The sequence below is a fragment of the Meles meles genome, chromosome 19 (genome assembly GCF_922984935.1).
Source record: "Meles meles chromosome 19, mMelMel3.1 paternal haplotype, whole genome shotgun sequence".
Taxonomy (NCBI): domain Eukaryota; kingdom Metazoa; phylum Chordata; class Mammalia; order Carnivora; family Mustelidae; genus Meles; species Meles meles.
The window spans coordinates 44,670,314-44,687,272 of NC_060084.1; the positions used below are offsets into that span (position 1 = coordinate 44,670,314).

Consider the following 16,959-nt stretch of genomic DNA (forward strand, 5'->3'; position numbering starts at 1 on the left):
CCCGTCTCTACACATCTGCCTTTTCCACTTGCTCTTTCCTCTTCGTATTTCAGGGGCGATTCCATATTAGCACAGAGAGGGTGATCTCATCCTTTTGAACCGTCAGAGAGCAGTCTGGTTTGTCCTCAGGGGTCATCAGGTTTTCACAATCATGGGGAACGTGAGATCTAGGGAAAAAGGAAACAGATCAGAATGTACAAGCCCAGTCTGGCTAGTTTTGTTAATCTGTAGTTAATGCTGTTTTAAATGATTGCTTAGAATTTGCCATTTGGAAACTACATCGGGAAATTCTTCCAGAAGAAAGAGTAAGAGTGGGTTAAAAAAAAGTAAGAAATGGCAATAATGATCATTTTGATGCTCCAAACTGAATTCCCTGGACTCTTCTCCTTTAGACCAGCCCATGGTGCCCCAAGGGAGTGAGGCCTGCGGCGGCGGCGATGTGTGCAAGCTTGAGAGTTGGGGCAGGATGTCTCCTGGCGAGCCAGCCTTCCTGCAGGAGAATCCTGAATGCCCCGTCAGAGTGCTAGAGGTCCTGGGAGCTAGCAATGTTAGCACATGAAAACAAATTAAACAGAGCAGGGAAGATATACCTGTGTTCTTTTGGCTTAACTTTTTAAATATCTCTGTACTTTTTTTCTTTTATAAAAGTCATTGAAGCTTCTTGTAAAAGGAAGGGAGAGAGACGCCTGGCTGGCTCAGTCAGAGGAACAGGAGACTCTTGATCTCAGGGTTGTGAGTTTAAGTCCCGCATGGGGTGTAGAGATTACTTAAATAAGTGTTTTGTTTTGTTTGGTTTTGTTGTTTGTTTGTTTGTTTGTTTGTTTGTTTTTAAAAATGGAGAGAGGAGGGTGCCTGGGTGGCTTAGTGGGTTAAGCCTCTGCCTTCAGCTCAGGTCATGATCTCAGGATCCTGGGATTGAGGCCCACATCAAGCTCTCTGCTCAGTGGGGAGCCTGCTTCCCCCTCTCTCTCTGCCTGCCTCTCTGCCTACTTGTGATCTGTCTCTCTCTCTGTCAAATAAATGAATAAAATCTTAAAAAAAAAAAAAGTGTGAAAGGAAGGTGGTAGGTAGGAAAGTGGGTTGGTTGGTTAGCTGGGTGGAAAGAAGGTTGGCTCCCTGTGATTGGCGTTGAGCAGCTATTTCTGAGGGCCTGCAGTGTATAAGGCCTCTCTCCCAACACAGAACAGAACGCTGCAGATGAGGTGGGAGTGGGACCACAAACACACTAGCACCTGGGACAAACCGCCAGGAGTCGAACACAGTGAAGCAGCACACAGGAGTGTGTGATCAAGCACACCCGGGCCGGGAGGGGACACCAGAAGGTTGAGTGGTCAGGAGAGGCCTCCCTGAGGAGGCAACATTTGAGATAAGCTGAGTGGATGAGAAGCTGCTATTCATGGGGAATGCTGGGGAGGGCAACTCTCTAGGCAGTTAAAATAGCCAGTGCAAAGGCCCTGGGGCAGGACTGTGCCTGGCATGCTAAAGGAACATTGGGAGGCCTGTGTGGGAGGAGAGACGAGGGCAGAGGCAGGGCGGGGCAGATTATCAAGGATTTCATGGGTTGTGATGAGGCACATTTTTAGAAAGTGAATCCCCCAAATACCCATCTTTTGGAACCGAGAGTTTGGTAGGTTTTAATATATCAAACTAAGCTATATGTAGGCTTTGTTTTCTAAAAAAGCTTTCACGCTATACATACCACTTCTTTATTCCTGTGACGGATCTGGGAGAACCTCTGTCTATGTCACGTGCCCCAGCTGCACCTCTCTTTAATAGCTAGACGCCCTGATTCCATGGGGCCTCACCCTTCCCCTGCGGGCCAGGTCTGTGTTTGCTTGACGGACAGCACCCCATTAAATGTCCCCATATACTTGGCACGCATAGGTTCACACTGGCCTTTCTGAAGGACATACCCCAGAAGTAGAGCCCCGAGGGCTGGGAGCGTGCACGTCTGAAGCCCCTCCCAGAATGCCATCCTCATAAACAGTGTCCCTTTTTTGCCATAGATGGGCTAAAGTCCCAGCCTGCTCCCTCTCCAGGGGAGGTGGGCACAACACAGGACATGCCCTATACTGAGTCACATGCTCCACCACACACCCCCCGCAGGGGATTCTGGGAAACTGTGAAATCCCTTTGGAAGGAGGAGGGCTGAGCCCCCTTCCAGCTCCCAGAGGAGGAACCACATACTCGTTGGGGTGTATGCTTGTCCTCTGCGTCTCTCCGTTTTTCTCTCTTTGGGCTCTAAAGCTTTTCATTTCACCCAGAGAACACACTTCAGAGAACACTGGGATGGAACCAGATTTACCCTAGACCTGGAATTCTAATTTAGTGAGGAGTACGACCTGACGGGGAGAAACTTGCCATCCTCTCTTCCTTCTTTTGTTAAAACCCCAAGGTGGCAGCTGAGAAAATGAGAAAAATGCAAACTTCAAAACGCTCGGGAGCCCTAGACATCCTCTTTCTTCCTGGGTCCAAAGACACTTTCATTCTTGAGTTACAAAATGATAAATTCCAGGGGTCACCTTTTTTTAAAAAAACTAGTTTTTAAAATGGCTATTGTTCTGGCAAGTGATAACGTGTGGTAAAATAAATTGAGACAGTTCAGATGGGTATCAGATGAGAAGGGACAGTCCCATTTTTCCACCTCCTAGAAAGACTCCTGGCTTCCCAGGGGTCATGTACCATCCTTCATACCTTCCCCCAGAACGTTTTCTCTGCATTTAAAAGAGTATTACTAAACCAAATGCAGTTATGCTCCCCACACACTATATGTCTTTTTTTTTTTTTAAGATTTTCTTTATTATTTGGGGGTTAGGGATAGAGGCAGGGGGAGAGAGAATCCTCAAGCTTGACTCTGCACTGAGTGTGAAGCCTGACACAGGACTCAATCCCACGACCCTGAGGTCGTGACCTGAGCCGAAGTCAGGAGTCAGACACTTAACTGAATGAGCCACCCAGGCATCCCCGGTTCATCATTTTTGTGCCACATCTGTGATACAGACACGGTGGTCAAGTTCAGCGGTGATACCTGTGGGCTCTATAGCCTGGTGACCTCGGCTGGAATCCCAACTCCTTCACTCACACAGGCTGTGTGACCTTGGACACCTACTGTACAATTACTTAGTCTCCTTGCACCTCAGTCTCCCGCCTGTGAAGCGGGTGATCGTGATCACGGCTGGTGTACAGATTGAACAAGTTCGCATACATGAAGCCCTTGGGCTGGTGGACAGGGCCTGGTACACAGTGAGGGCTGTCAGCTGTCATTATTTCTCTGCTGGGACACTTTAGGTCCAGGACCCAGTCTTCGCCAGGGAAGTAAGGCCTGAGCCTGAGGGCTGAGCCAGAAAGGAGAAGGAGGCCTCAGGGGAGGTCCCAGGAGAGGGCCAGGGAGCAGCTGAGGGGTGTGCGGCCTGGGACCAGCCTCAGGTCAGCAGCTACAAGAGCATCCCCCTCTCCCAAGTGTTTGCCATCGGGTCCTAGCCAGGCCATTAGCAGTAGTCCCCACAGGGCTGCAAGGTCAACACGTTCTCCAGATGGGGCCACCTGTCTGCGGTCCCATAGCAGCAACTGTTCACCTCCGTGGCTCCTGAATTTAACTCTAGGCTGTGCCTCGATGGCTCTTAGATGGCAGAGTGTTCTGGAAGACATTATGGGGTTGGCTTTGGGTGCTGAAGAAAATGGGATCCCAGTGATCCGGGCTCACAGACCAGCTTCTGGAATGGGAGCCCCAGCGGCAGTGACAGTGAGGGGGCTCCAGGGCCCTGGCTGGGGTTTAGGTGCCTCGTCTCTGGATCCTCCTGGCCACCCCAAGATTCATGAACCCTCTTTCCCCATATGACAGAGGAGGAAACCCAAGTTAGGGACATCTGACAACAGACCCTGGAGCACTCGGCCAGAGGTCTGCTATCCGTGGCCCCGCACTCACCCATGGGACCCTGACCCCCAGGAGACTATCTCTCTGGGCGACCTCCTGAGACCGCATCCCTCTCCTGCGGTTGGAAGCCTTGGTCTGGGCCACCCTCGTCCCACCTGAACAACTGCAAGAACTTTCTCACAGTCTCCCCACGTGCTTGGCCCTACTTCCATAAGGGTCACTATTCTGTCCAGCCACCAGAGCGATACTTCTACAACACAAGTCTAGGACCTCACACTCACCAGCTCAGAATCTCAGAGGCTTCCTTCCCCGAGGCAATCCCCTGAGGCTCATGAGTCCCTGAGAGGTCTGTCCCCCCCACCCCCAGACCTTGCCTTGCACCAGTCATCCCCTCCCTGTCCTCACTCACCACCTGCTCCTCTCCTCACTCACCAGGCTTGACCCCTTCCCAGCCCAGCCCCTGCTTCCCTCCGAGTACAGTGCTCTTCTACCCTGTGGGCTCCCTCCGTTCTCACCCCCTCAGAAGAGCCACACTCCATCCCCGCTGCTCCCTCCCCATTGACCTGGCGTTCTCTTTCTTCGGAACTCCTCTTTCTGCCTCACCTTATGGGATCTCTCATCCTGTCCGTCTGTTCCTCATGGGTCTCCGTAACTGGAGGTCAGCTCCATGTTCACTGCTGTGTGTCGTCCGCCTGGAACAGGCAGGCTCCCAGGAAATCTTGTGGGATGAGTGAGTGGACAGAATAAATGTGAACCCTCTTCTGGCTCACTCCCAGCAGGCAAAGAGGAGAAGGCCGGCGGCCCCTCCCGGGGGGCTGTCGGCCTTCTTGGGTCAGGACCGCTTTGAGAAACAGCACGAGCCTCCCCGAGGCCCCTCTGACTCCGATCCTCTCATTCCAGGCAGGTGGACACTAATACGAAAAACGTCTTCGGGCAGCCACGGTTGAGGGCATCCCTCCGAGACCTCCGCTCCCCGCGGAAGAACTACAAATCCACCATTGAGGACGACCTGAAGAAACTCATCATCATGGACAACCTGGCACCCGAGCAGGAGAGAGATGCGGGGGTATGTGGAGGCTGCCCCCGCCGCATGCGTGCTCGCACACAGAATCGGGGGGTGGGGCAGGTGGTCATGGGAGGGCGAGGGAGGAGGACAACACTGCCTGTGCTCAGTCCGGCCTCCCCCTGCCCGTGGCCCCCACCTGCGGCAGTGGTGGCAGCCCACCCCCATTTGGGGTCTGTGGCTTCATAGCCCAGAGTCAGGTCCTCACGGGGGTCAGAGACCAGATCCCAGGGGCCCAAATCCTAGGTACGTGGGGGATTCCTTCCGTGCTAGGATAGCTCACGTGACTGGAAAGCGATGCTTTTATTGGCTCTCGTGTCCTTCTCCCGGAGCCCAGAGTGGAAGCAGCCTCCAGCCACCCAAACTGCGTGGACCAAGAGTGGGGGAGGGGTTCCCAGGGGAAATTCAGTCTCTTGTTCCCCAAAGGCAGGGGAACCATCAGGCTCCCGTAGTCCCTCGACACTGGGCTTCTCTTCCTTCTTGTCCCGGTCTGCTCTGGCTTGGCTACGCTCTTGTGGGACCGAGGTGTCCCCACTGGCCCCTGCCAGTGACTGGCTCCCATTAGTCCAGCTTAGGTCACCCCGCCTTCCCTAACCGCTGGAGCAGGAGGAGGCATCCCCAGTGGAAACTTGAGGTGCTTTGAGCAGAAAGGGACAGAGACAGATGCTGGGTGGGTAAGACGCATGGCTGTCCAGGACAAAGTGGCACCTGTGAGGACAGGGACCGGGAGGCAGGCCAGAACCATGCCGTGTGACCGTCCCTGTCTCACCAACAGTCACCGCAGAAGAGCCTGCAGCGGACCTTGTCCGATGAGAGCCTGTGCAGCGGGCGGCGGGAGCCCAGCTTTGCCAGCCCTGCCGGCCTGGAGCCGGGCCTGCCCAGTGACGTGCTCTTCACCAGCACCTGCGCCTTCCCCTCCAGCACGCTGCCCGCCCGCCGCCAGCACCAGCACCCCCACCCGGCCGGCGGCAGCGGCAGCCCCAGCACGGTCCCCGCCACAGGCAACGGCTTCCCGGAGAAGAAATGTGAGCCCAGGCGCGCTGGGGCCAGGGGTGGGGGTGGGGGCGGGGGGGGGGGATGCTTCACCAGCCTTGGGAAGTGGGGGACTAACGACCAGAGGTCGTTTGTGGAGGTGTCAGCCGAGGCGGGGAGCTGGAGTGCGCTGGAGCTTCAGGGGGTACTGGTGGTGTCACCTACAGAGAAGGGAGTTGTTAGCCGAGCATCGGCTAACATTGGGGGGTCTCCTGGGGGCCACCTAGCTAGAAGCCTGGACTCCCCAGAGATGGGAGTCATCTGAGGCCGGAGAGGGGGGTGGTCAGCCCCTGCAGCTGTAGACAGGAGGACCCTGAGAGTCGGGCTTCCCCTTTGCTGCTCCCCCAGCTCCGTGTTCCAACACCAAGCAGATGGTTCCATAAATGTTTATTTACTTACCTGATTCCCCCCAAGTCTGCCAGTTCTTGGAGGGAGGAGGTGTAAAGGTGTGACTCATCCATCCTTTTATTCACCCAGCGACTATTTACCCAGCATCCCCCACGAAGGGGGCACAGTGCACACGGGCCCCGTCAAAGCCTGTGCACCGGCTGGGGTGGGCCCTGCTTCGGCCCCCCTCTTCCCCTCCGCCAGTCCCTATTCACTACCCCAAAGGCTCCAAAACTGAGAGACGATGCAGAAGTCTGGGCCAGGTTCATTGAGCAGCAAAACCCAACCCAGATGGCCACGGACTGTTTGTCTATTGTGCCCCCACATGGTGCGAGGGATCGTGACTTCATTGCAGGTCCCTGGCATGACTGCGGGGTGCTGCCCAGCCTTTTGGGGGGCCGGTGTGTAATAGCACCAGCACAGCGCCCTCCAGTGCAGACAGATCTCCACTTCAGAGATGTGTCTGCGTAGGGGTTCTGGCTGAGGCCCGTGTCCGGTATCATGGAGGTGGACCCGCCCCTGAGCCTGCTCCTGCTCCTCCCCCCTCTCAGCTCAAGGTGCACCTACCCCTCACCGCGCTAAACCAAGACGCAGATGCCTTCATACGCGGGAGGCACGTAGTGCGATCCCTGATACGTGCAGTAAGCCCTGGTTATCTGGTATCTTGTCATATTCTTGCATCTGAAGCAAGCATTTTAACCCTACCGCAAGTCACACCTGCATCTCGGGACTGGCGACTGGGGTTAGGACCGAGCATTAACAGGGACCTACTGAACCCCAAAGCCTGGCAGGGCTGGGCTTCGAGCAGCGGCAGCGTCAGACTGCGCAATTCAAAGCCAGGTGCCCCAGCCAGCAAGTGTGAACACGAGCCAGGCATCTCGCTCTGAGCCTCGGTTCCCAATCCACAACACGGGGGACATCACAGCACCTCCATCCCGGCTACTTGGAGGTGAGGCTGTGAGATGGTCCCCGTAGCATGCCCAGCATGGTTGGGCCCTGCCTTCCCCACCTGAGTCACCTCCTGACCTCCCTGCACTCCGCTGCTGTCCTCTGTCCCCTTCCCTTTGGCAGCTGTGAAGCGTCAGCAAGCTAAGGCCTAGGGCCTCTGCCCAACACGTGGGACTCGGCCGATGGCTGCAGCAAACGCAGCTGCTGCCACCGTCACTCCCAACACCCAGAGACTTCGGGGCCCTCTTTCTCTGCCCTGCCTTCCATACAGGGACCCAGCAGGTCTCCCCACAGTGACCCTACCACCACCAGACACTGACCACACACGATGACCCGGACTTGTGTCTGTGGGATGGTACTGCCTCCTCCAGAAACAAACTTGGGGCCCACCCCCCACCTCCCCAGCCCAGGGCCGGCTTCAGGATCCTGAAGTCACCATGCACCCTTCTCTCTGGCCCACGCTCACCTCCCCGCTTCTGGAAGTACGTTGGGTTGCACGCACAGAATCGTTCCAGGACCTGCCATTTGTTCCTGCCCCCCACCCCCCCCCAGCCTCACACAGGCCTGTCCTGGGCAGCCCCCCACCGCCTCCCTGCTCTCCACCCCCACGCAGTCTGGCCTCCACAGGCAACCGGGGAGCTTGTGAGCACCTGCATCTGGTCACATGTCCGTGTGTGTCCCTCTCCACCCTGCCACCCCGTGCCCAGAGCCAGCCTATGGCTCCGTCCCACACAGAGTGAAAGACAAAGTCCTCCTGACCTACGAGGTCCCACACGGTCCAGCCCTGTCACCTCTGACTTCACCTCCCACTGCTCTGTCCCTCTCACCCTGTCCCCACCCCCATAAACACCTGACACTCCCACCCGCTTACCTGCTGGCATCTGGCAGCTTCTAATGAGGGCAATATATTTCCTTAATCATGTGCGCTGTTATAACACTGATACAGCATTATAGAGCTACACAGAAGGTGAAAGAGAATGGGTGAACGTCTCTGTTTCCTTCACATTGTCATCCTCCCATGTCCCTTCTTCCTACCCAGCCACCATCTCTGCCTCGGAGCTCTCGCTGGCCGACGGGCGGGACCGGCCACTGCGGCGCCTCGACCCTGGGATGATGCCGCTGCCTGACACAGCTGCTGGCCTCGAGTGGTCCAGCCTGGTGAACGCGGCCAAGGCCTACGAAGGTAGGCACCTTCCCCCCAGCCTGGCCCGATCCCTCCCCTGCTGCCCTGTCCGAGAAGGATCAGCGGGGGCCTGGGGCTTTGAAGTGGGGTACACGCAGGATCCAGAGTTGGGGGAACAGAGTTCACATCCTGCCCTGTCTCTTGCTCACTGTGCAGTCCTGGGCAAGCGTATTTGCCTGTCTGACCTATGGAGCATAGGAACGTGCCTGGGGCCGCAGTGAGGGTCCCGTGAAACACCACCGGGTGTGAAACACGTCAGGCACAGAACAGGCCCTCAACAGAGGGTACCTGATACCACATCACAGGGCAAACTTGTCATCCTCCAAACTGTATTTAGGTTTGCTTTGGCTGCAAGCGGCGGAAAACCCAAGTTAACAATGACTTAAACCTGTTTGATGCAGGTGAAAATTCCTGGGGTGGGGGGCTCGGCTGGGGGGCACCTCCACAAATGCTTCCTTGTACGGGGTACAAGCTCCTTGTGCCCTCTGCTCTGCCATTTCCGGGGGCATTGCCCTCATGGTCCGAGATGGACGCTGGCGCGCAGGCCACCGTGTCCAACTCTGAGCAGCAGGAGAGCGGACATGTCCCCAAGCCTGACCCTCCCCTATGCTTACTTCCTGTGGGCCGGAGCGTCGCACACAGCCATGCCTAATAGCTCCAGAGCAGGCTGAGACATGAGGCCATATGCCAACAAACATTTGGGATTTGTTCTTATGGGAAAAGGGAAGACAGGTAATGAGGGATAGCTAGTACTCTGCTCTTTCCTTCCCCTGTGACCTTGGGCAAGCACCTTTATCTTTTTTTTTTTTTTTAAGATTTTATTTATTTGATATATAGAGAAAGATCACAAGTAGATAGGCAAGCAGAGAGAGAGGGGGGAAGCAGGCTCCCTGCTACGCAGCGAGCCCGATGTGGGGCTCGATCCCAGGACCCTGAGATCATGACCTGAGCCAAAGGCAGATGCTTAACCCACTGAACCACCCAGGCACCCCGCACCTTTATCTTTATAAGCATTAGTTCCTCATCTGTAAAATGGGACCTGTGGCGATTCCTGACCAACATGAACTTAGTCTTTTGGCTCATTTTTTCATCTTTTAGATGATAGTTTTGCTGTCCTTCCTTCAGGAAGCCCTCCCTGATAGCCCCTAATCTGGATTTGACACCTGCTCTGGGCTCCCCGAGCCCTGACCCCTCAGGGCCACTGCTGCCTGGTGATGGGTCTGTATTCTCCATTGGACTGGGAGGACAGGACCCAGGGCCATCTTGGTCACTGCTGGGTGCCCAGCATGGGTCTGGCTCGGAGCAGGATCCCTTAAACCAGACCCTTCCTATTTCCATGTTTGGGCCAGTCCACACCTAGCAGGTGGCCTGGAGGAAGCGTCCCTCCGTGTCTGCTCCTTTGGTCGCTCCTGTCCTCTCCTGCAGCCTCTCCTCGTCACAGGGTGAAGGCAGGGTGGGAGAGAGAGCGGTCTGAGAACACCAGGCCAGGCCTCTGCTCTAACCCCACCTTAGGCTCAGAACCCCCAGCCGGGGAGTGGCTGTCAGCTGGGGCCCGATACTGCAGGTGAACTTGACCCTTCAGACCCTTTTGACCCTCCGCCACGGTGGAGAAGAGGGTTGCTCCGCGACACTTGGAGGAGGAGGTGACATGGCCACGGTGACATTATAGAGTATCTCCACGGAGCCAGCATTCTACCGCCTTGCAGAATCACTTTCTAAGCTCTGGTCTCAGGGATATGTGAGGATTCCCGTTCACAGATAAGGAAACCGAGGCTCAGAGTAGAGAGTCCCCGAACTGGCCAAAGACACACAGGGTGAGGAATCGAACCCAGGCCTGACTGTCCCTCCAGAAAGATGGGCAGAGGAGGTAGATCAGTTGCAGAATAGGAAACTTAGATGCTCTTACACTCGGGTACATGCGCTCGATCTCTCCTCATTGAGATGAACTCGGGTCATAACTCACTGAGCTGCAGTTCTTCACCTCAGAGGTGCAGAGACAGAGTTGGGTAACCCTGTGGGTGAGCAGGGGAAGGGTGCAGGGCCCCGTGCTGCCAGATGGACTGCGCACGTGCCCTTTATCCCCACGCGTCTCGGGAGTCTTGGTGCAGGGAGGCCTTTCCTCCAAGTGTGACCCAGTCGGCCATCACCCCGTGTACGTCCAGCCTGGTGGGGGTGTGGGCAGACCTCGCCTCTTACCCACGACCTGAGCAGCCACAGTGGGAAAGCGGGGGTGACTTGGGGGACAGAAAGGGAGCTGGTTCATTTTTTTTACCCATTCATTCTGCCGCAGACTCAATGCTGCCGGCCCCGAGGACTTCACGTCCCCTTACAAGTCACAGGCAGTGTCCAGCTGAAGGTCACTTAGGTCCAGGACTTTGGGAGGGAGGGGAAGGAGTGGGGCCAGCACAGGATGTGACATGTGAAGGCATCCTCGTCTCCCCAGAGAGGAAGGGTCAGGTGTGGTGAAAAGGGAAGGCAGAGCCCCGGCTTCGCTGCCGATGAGCCGGGTGACGACTGGTTGGCCTCTGCTGCCTTAGTTTGCTCAAGTCAAGGTGATGCTCCTACCGTAGGCTGGTCTTGAGCATTGATGGGTTTGCACAGACTGACCGCACTTATGAACGAACACTTAAGCACGTCCCTAAGGATGTTTAGGTTTTCAACCCCAGGTGCAGGATCCAGGAAGAGAATCTGAGGGCCTTTATCAGTTGGACTCTCTGGGTCTCCCCAGGGTTCTCAGGGGGCTCTCACCCCCTGGGTTCCCTGAACCGCTGACTCTTTATCTGATGGAGGAGCATGGGGAGTGTGGGGGTGGGTCCCAGGAGGGATGCCAGGCTGTGGGGCCACCTCCTCTCTCCCCACGGGTGTCCAGGCCTCCTGGGGCCAAGACCACTTGGTCTGTGGGAAGCAGCGGGGAGGCTCCGGGTGGTCCCTGAAGACCCAGATGCTGCCAGTCGCTGTCCTGTTGTCTGTCCAGACGCTGAGCCCCAGCTGTGGGCTTCTGGGAGGGGCTGGGGCAGCCCGAGCCCCCTCCCCCGCAGCCACTCCCCGCACCTTGCCCGAGGAGCCAGCACCACCTGGGAGAAAGCTGGGGGAGCGAGTTGGTGCATCAGGGTCCCCTAGGGAGCTTGCTCCCCCTCCTCTGTGAAAATAAATGAACCCCAGCAGCCACACGGAAGGTTAGGTAATGGGTGATGTGGGACGCTGTAGCCAAAAAGCGTGGAAGGAAACACTGATGCCACAGTGGCAGCTACTTCCCCTGCGGAGCAGGAAGGAGGGCTGGCGGGAGGGGGGCCGGCTGTGGAATGGGCTCAGGGCGGTTTCAGCAGCCTGTGAGCTTGGTTGGGGACCATGTGTGTGCATTATCCTGTGGGACTCAAACAAATGGAAGAGACTAAAGGAACTGTCCACTTTGGCAGGTCTGTCCGTGGCATGGTAGCTATGGCCTAGGGAAGCTTCTACGGGTGATCTACAGAGATATCTGGGGTTTGCTTCAAAATCTTCCAGAAAAAAAAGTAAAGGGGATCCCACTTATGGGGCTAGGAAGTAAGGAAATGCTTTGGCAGGGGGAGGGGGACCCAGGAGCCATCCTGAAGAGCTTCCCGATGGCCAAAGTCAGAGCAGTTGAACCACATAATAAATACGAGCAGTACTGGATTCTGACCCAAAGACTAGAGCAAATGTCCACGAGTCCATACTCGCGTAAGCAGGTAACTAAACAGACAGCTGTATGACAGCAGAAAGGCATCGTTAAAATAGCACAGTAAGGAGTGATGATTGCTAAGATTAGTGGGGAGACTTGATGCAGAAGCGGGGTGTTTGTGTAGCCTCGAAGCATCTACCCCAAATATTTATGAATGACTGTGCAGTCCCCAAGTGCTTTCATACTCAGCCCTCCAGGAGGGGAGGCTTTGTTCCCCTCGCTGTTGGGAGTGGGCTGGCCTCAGCGTCTTGCTCCTAACAAAGTGACTGTTGGAAAGGAACAGTCGTAACTTCACAGTGGAGAAAGCTGGCGGACAGCACCTTAGCCAAGGAAGCAAGGTCACCATTGATGGTAGTAAGACACGTCAACACCTGGGCCGCCTGGTGGCTCAGTGGGTTAAGCATCTGCCTTCGGTTCAGGTCTTGGTCCCAGGGTCCTCGGATCGAGCCCCGCATTGGGCTCCCTGCTCAGCGGGGAGCCTGCTTCTCTCTCTCCCTCTCCGTCTCCCTCCATTCGTGTTTTCTTGCCCTCTCAGTCTCTCTCAAATAAATTTTAAAATCTTCAAAAAACATAAAAACTTTTTTAAAATGTCAAAACTTGAATCGGGGGCCTGCCTTGTGCCACTGAGCTCCTGGTGGCACCTCTGCCCAGGCGGCATGCAGGGACCCAGCCCCTGGTTTTCTGTGCCCACACACTCCACTGTCCCTGTCTTACTGAGCCAGCGGCTCTCTGGGGAGGGTCTGGCCGCTGCCAGTTCCTACCCTCACAGATCACCTCCCAGTCCCTGTTTAAAAATGCAGGTGCCCGGGCCCTGTCCCCAAGGCAAGTTTAGGGTGGGACCCCAGAATCAGCTTCAACAACCAGGGGATTTCTTTTCTCTCTTCACTATGCATCGTATCCCTTGTCTTGCTTCTCTTTTTGCTTTTGAAACTTCTCAAAGTTTCTCAAAACCACAGTGCAAACACCTCCCCGCCGACTCATCGCCCAGCCTCAACTCCACTTTTTTCATGCTATTTACTTGTTGATGGAACCAGGTCGTTCATGCCGAGTTTGGATGGTTACTCTCTGACACTGTCGTTTAACTTGTTTCCTATCCCTTGCCTTTGGTCTAAACCGGCCATTGGTTCTAAAAGCTTGCTCAGAGTCAGGATGGGATTTTTTTGGAGTCACTTGATTGGGTTTTGGGGTAGGAACCCATCCTAAATGCCTGTGTGATCGAACAGAAACGATTGGGAGTGTCAGAGTGGTTTGGCTGGGAGGTGTGTGTGATGGGGGGGAGGTGGCGAGTCAGTGGGGCGGGGGTACTGGGGGCAGAGGAACAGGGAGCCCTGCTGACCTCTCTCTCTCTTCTGGGCAGTGCAAAGAGCCGTCTCACTTTTCTCCCTCAATGACCCAGCTCTGAGCCCGGAGGTCCCACCTGCACACAGTCCTGTCCACAGCCACCTGAGCCTGGAGAGGGGGCCCCCCACCCCCAGGACCACCCCTACCATGAGGTGAGGTTTCCCTGGGAACACGTGGAGGCTGGCAACCTGGGTCCCTACAACCCAGACCCCTGCCCAGCAGGCAGGTGAGGGACAGCTGCTGCCCCCATTTGCCACCTCCCCCTCTAGCATTAGTTGGCGAGGTGGGGACGTCTGCCCTTCTCCCCTGACAGACTGGGGAGTAATCCAAGCACCGGGACGCAGTGCTGACCGGGCCCAGGTCAGCCCCAGCCCCATGGATGGAGACTACACTGTAATCAATACCATCGGTTTGCTTCTAAGTCATGAAAGTCTGAGCGGTGCCCTGCCCTGCACCACACCCTGGTCCCTTCCTCCCTGGCTTTCATCTCCCCTCTGTCTGCTCCTGGGTCTTCTCTACACACAGAATTCCTGAACTGTGCAGATGGGCACCTCTCCCCAGGGCTCTCTGTGGACCCAGCGGGGACTGAGGCCCTAGCCCTGCCCTCTCGAGGCTTCCTGGGGAGGGAGGAGGAGACCGACATCTCATTGTCTGTCCGCCACATATCTGACTGCACTCACTTGGCTGGAAAAACAATGAGGAAGAGGGAGACCAAATGGAAAGGGCGTGTTTGCATGTCCATGGATTTAAGCAGCGCTCTTCACACTCATGTGCACCCCTCGCCATGCGGGCTTTCGTGCACATCAGCACGAAATGAAGGGGTTTTTGAAATTTTGGTTCTTCTGACTCTTTTTTTTTTTTTTTTTTGACTCTTCACACCCCTCTTTCACTGGCTTTAGAACTCAACCTGCACCAGAGATGTGGCCCAACTATGATCACAGGGAGGAGGCGGCTGCAGACAGTGATGCTGCAGGGGGAGGAACGGGCTGGGTGCACCTGCATTCCCTTCACCCCTGAGCTGGTGACCCTTTCCCACCTGCCTCCCACCTCTCCTGCAGCTGCAGGCCCCCAGGACCAGGGAGGGAGCAGAAGTGGCAGGAAGGCAGGTGGGCTGAGTCCACTCGCCTCTCTCTCCCTTCTGGTCTGCTGCAGCCCACCCTCTCCCCGGCACCCCCACTGTGCCTCATGGAGCCAACTGGAGGGATTGAGCTGCCCCCTGTCCTGTTCAGGGGCCCCACAGGCCAGGGCGGGGGAGCTGCACGAAGGAGGAGCCACAGGCTGGGCTCCCCACTCTGTGGTGGGGGTCGGGGGTAAGGACACGGTGACCTCCCGGATCACATTGGGCCAGGAGCTGTGTTACACTGAGACTGTTCCCAGCGCAGGGCAGTCTCTCTGGAAGGGCGGTGTTGTCGGTGTTCTTTATTGTTGTCCCCGAGGGCAGGCCCTCCTGTCCTGTTGCCCACTGCGGACGCAGGGCCCAGGTCTGCTGGTGCTCAGTGCATGTCTGCGGGGTGGGCTCCTTGTGTTGTGCCATGTGAGGCACTTACACTGGGAGGAATTTCTCCCGGAAATATGCGCATGGTCTGTGCCTGGGGGCACACACACAGCCTTCCACAGGTGGCCACAGCCCCCGTCCACATCCACAGGTGGCCCCTCTCTGGGAGGCGTGGCAGGGAGGAGGCCTGGCTACAAGCTCCCCTCAGAGCTCCTCCAGGCCCCTCTCAGGACCCCAGCAAGAACAGGGCTCCCCAGAACTTCAGGGACCAGAGGGTCCTGGCCCCCGTGTTCCTCCCAGCTGTGGGTCTGGAACCCTCCCCGGAGCCTGGGGGGGCCTTGAGTCTCACCCCATCCCTTGTCCTTCCAGCGAGGAGCCTCCCCTGGACCTGACAGGCAAGGTGTACCAGCTGGAGGTCATGCTGAAGCAGCTGCACACCGATCTCCAGAAGGTAAGGCCGCCAGGCAGCCAGCCCTCAGCGGTGGCGGGCAGCAAGGCAGACGCTCCTGTCCACTCCCCACCACCCTGCCCGCTCTTGGGGAGACCACCCAGCTTTGAATGTAGTCGAGAGCAAAGAGTAGAAAGTGACAATACCAAAGTTTGGTAAACACACGGAGAGAATTCTCCTAAATTCTTGGAGGAAGAACAAATTGGCTCAACCTTTTCGGAGGGCAGTTGGACAATATTTATTTAAAAAAAAAATGTGATTGTGTATCTTGTCGATCTCACAATTCTGCTTGTGGGAATGTGTCCAGCAGAACTTCAGGCAAGGGGACAGAGATCGGTGAGCAGGGATGCTTGCTGCTGCTCTGTTGGCAATAAAACTTTGGCATCAGTGCAGCCGTCCCTCCCCAGGAGCGCAGTTATGTAAAGGACAAGACGCCGTGCCGGGGAATATTCTGCAGCCGATCATCTGGATATTTTCTGACATACAAAAGAAGTCTAGTCACTCAAGCAGAAACCAGGCAAGGTGCAGGACTCTTGTCTAGAACATCATCATACCTAAAAAAAAAAAGTTTAATGTGGGTCAGAGTTACTTAGACGGCACCATTCCAGATTGTTCCTTGTCCTTAACCTCGAGGCTGTAGAAGGAGGAGAGAAGTAAGGGCAGAGAACTTCTACTTGGTGCTTCATAGACTTTTGGGTAAAAGACAAAAAGGGGGCAGAATATACTGTGCGAGTCTTGAGCACAGGAATCCGAGGGGCCCTGGTTCCAGTCCCCCCATGTAATACTGCGTGACACGGGACAAGTCGGCTGCCTTGGGGTGTCATGGAGCCTGGAAGGGCATCTCCGAAGGGCCAGTGGAGCCCATACAAGCAGCCCGCATCCTCCATATCCCAGCTCCCCTCCTGCTGTGCAAGGCTGGGTCTCCTTTTCCAGGAACCTGAGGCCGACAGCAGTCCCCAAGTCCGTGGGTGGCCATGAAGGTAAACTGAGGTGATCATGATCACAGTGAGGTCTGTGTCCTAAGAGTGGAGGGGGACGGTCCAGAGAGATGAGGTGTTGCTTAGCTGCCGAGCCAAGATTTGAACCTGGCGCCCGGCGTTGCCCACCCTCTGACACCAGCCCCGCCCCACAGGAGAAGCAGGACAAGGCAGTGCTGCAGTCAGAGGTGGCCAGCCTGCGACAGAACAACCAGCGCCTGCAGGAGGAGTCGCAGGCCGCCAGCGAGCAGCTGCGCAAGTTCGCCGAGATCTTCTGCAGAGAGAAGAAGGAGCTCTGAGGCGGCTCCCTGGCCGGGCCAGCTGCGGGCTCCCGCTCTCCCATCTCCCTCAGCTCGCTCCCTGGGTGCGGGCGTGACCGAGATGACCCAGCCAGGGCCCCACTGCCCTCCTCGTGGACACGGAGACCGTGGGCGGCAGTAGGCCTCACTGGGGCTGCGCGCTGCCGTCTTCTCGGGGCCCTCTGGCCCCACAAGGTGACCCGGTCTCAGGC

The 16,959-nt window shown here is 56.5% G+C and overlaps 1 protein-coding gene across 6 annotated transcripts in view; it reads left to right on the forward strand.

Annotated features, from left to right (window-relative positions):
* Positions 1-16,757, forward strand: part of SIPA1L3 (signal induced proliferation associated 1 like 3) — a 232,757-nt gene extending 216,000 nt beyond the window's left edge. For all 6 annotated transcript variants that reach the window (XM_045989262.1, XM_045989260.1, XM_045989263.1 and 3 more), the window contains 6 exons: positions 4,775-4,940; positions 5,713-5,962; positions 8,344-8,487; positions 13,545-13,680; positions 15,393-15,474; positions 16,604-16,757. In XM_045989262.1, coding sequence (XP_045845218.1) covers positions 4,775-4,940; positions 5,713-5,962; positions 8,344-8,487; positions 13,545-13,680; positions 15,393-15,474; positions 16,604-16,747 — 922 coding nt within the window. In that variant the 3' untranslated portion in view covers positions 16,748-16,757. The remainder of the gene's footprint in view (positions 1-4,774; positions 4,941-5,712; positions 5,963-8,343; positions 8,488-13,544; positions 13,681-15,392; positions 15,475-16,603) is intronic.
* Positions 16,758-16,959: the final 202 nt, after the last annotated feature.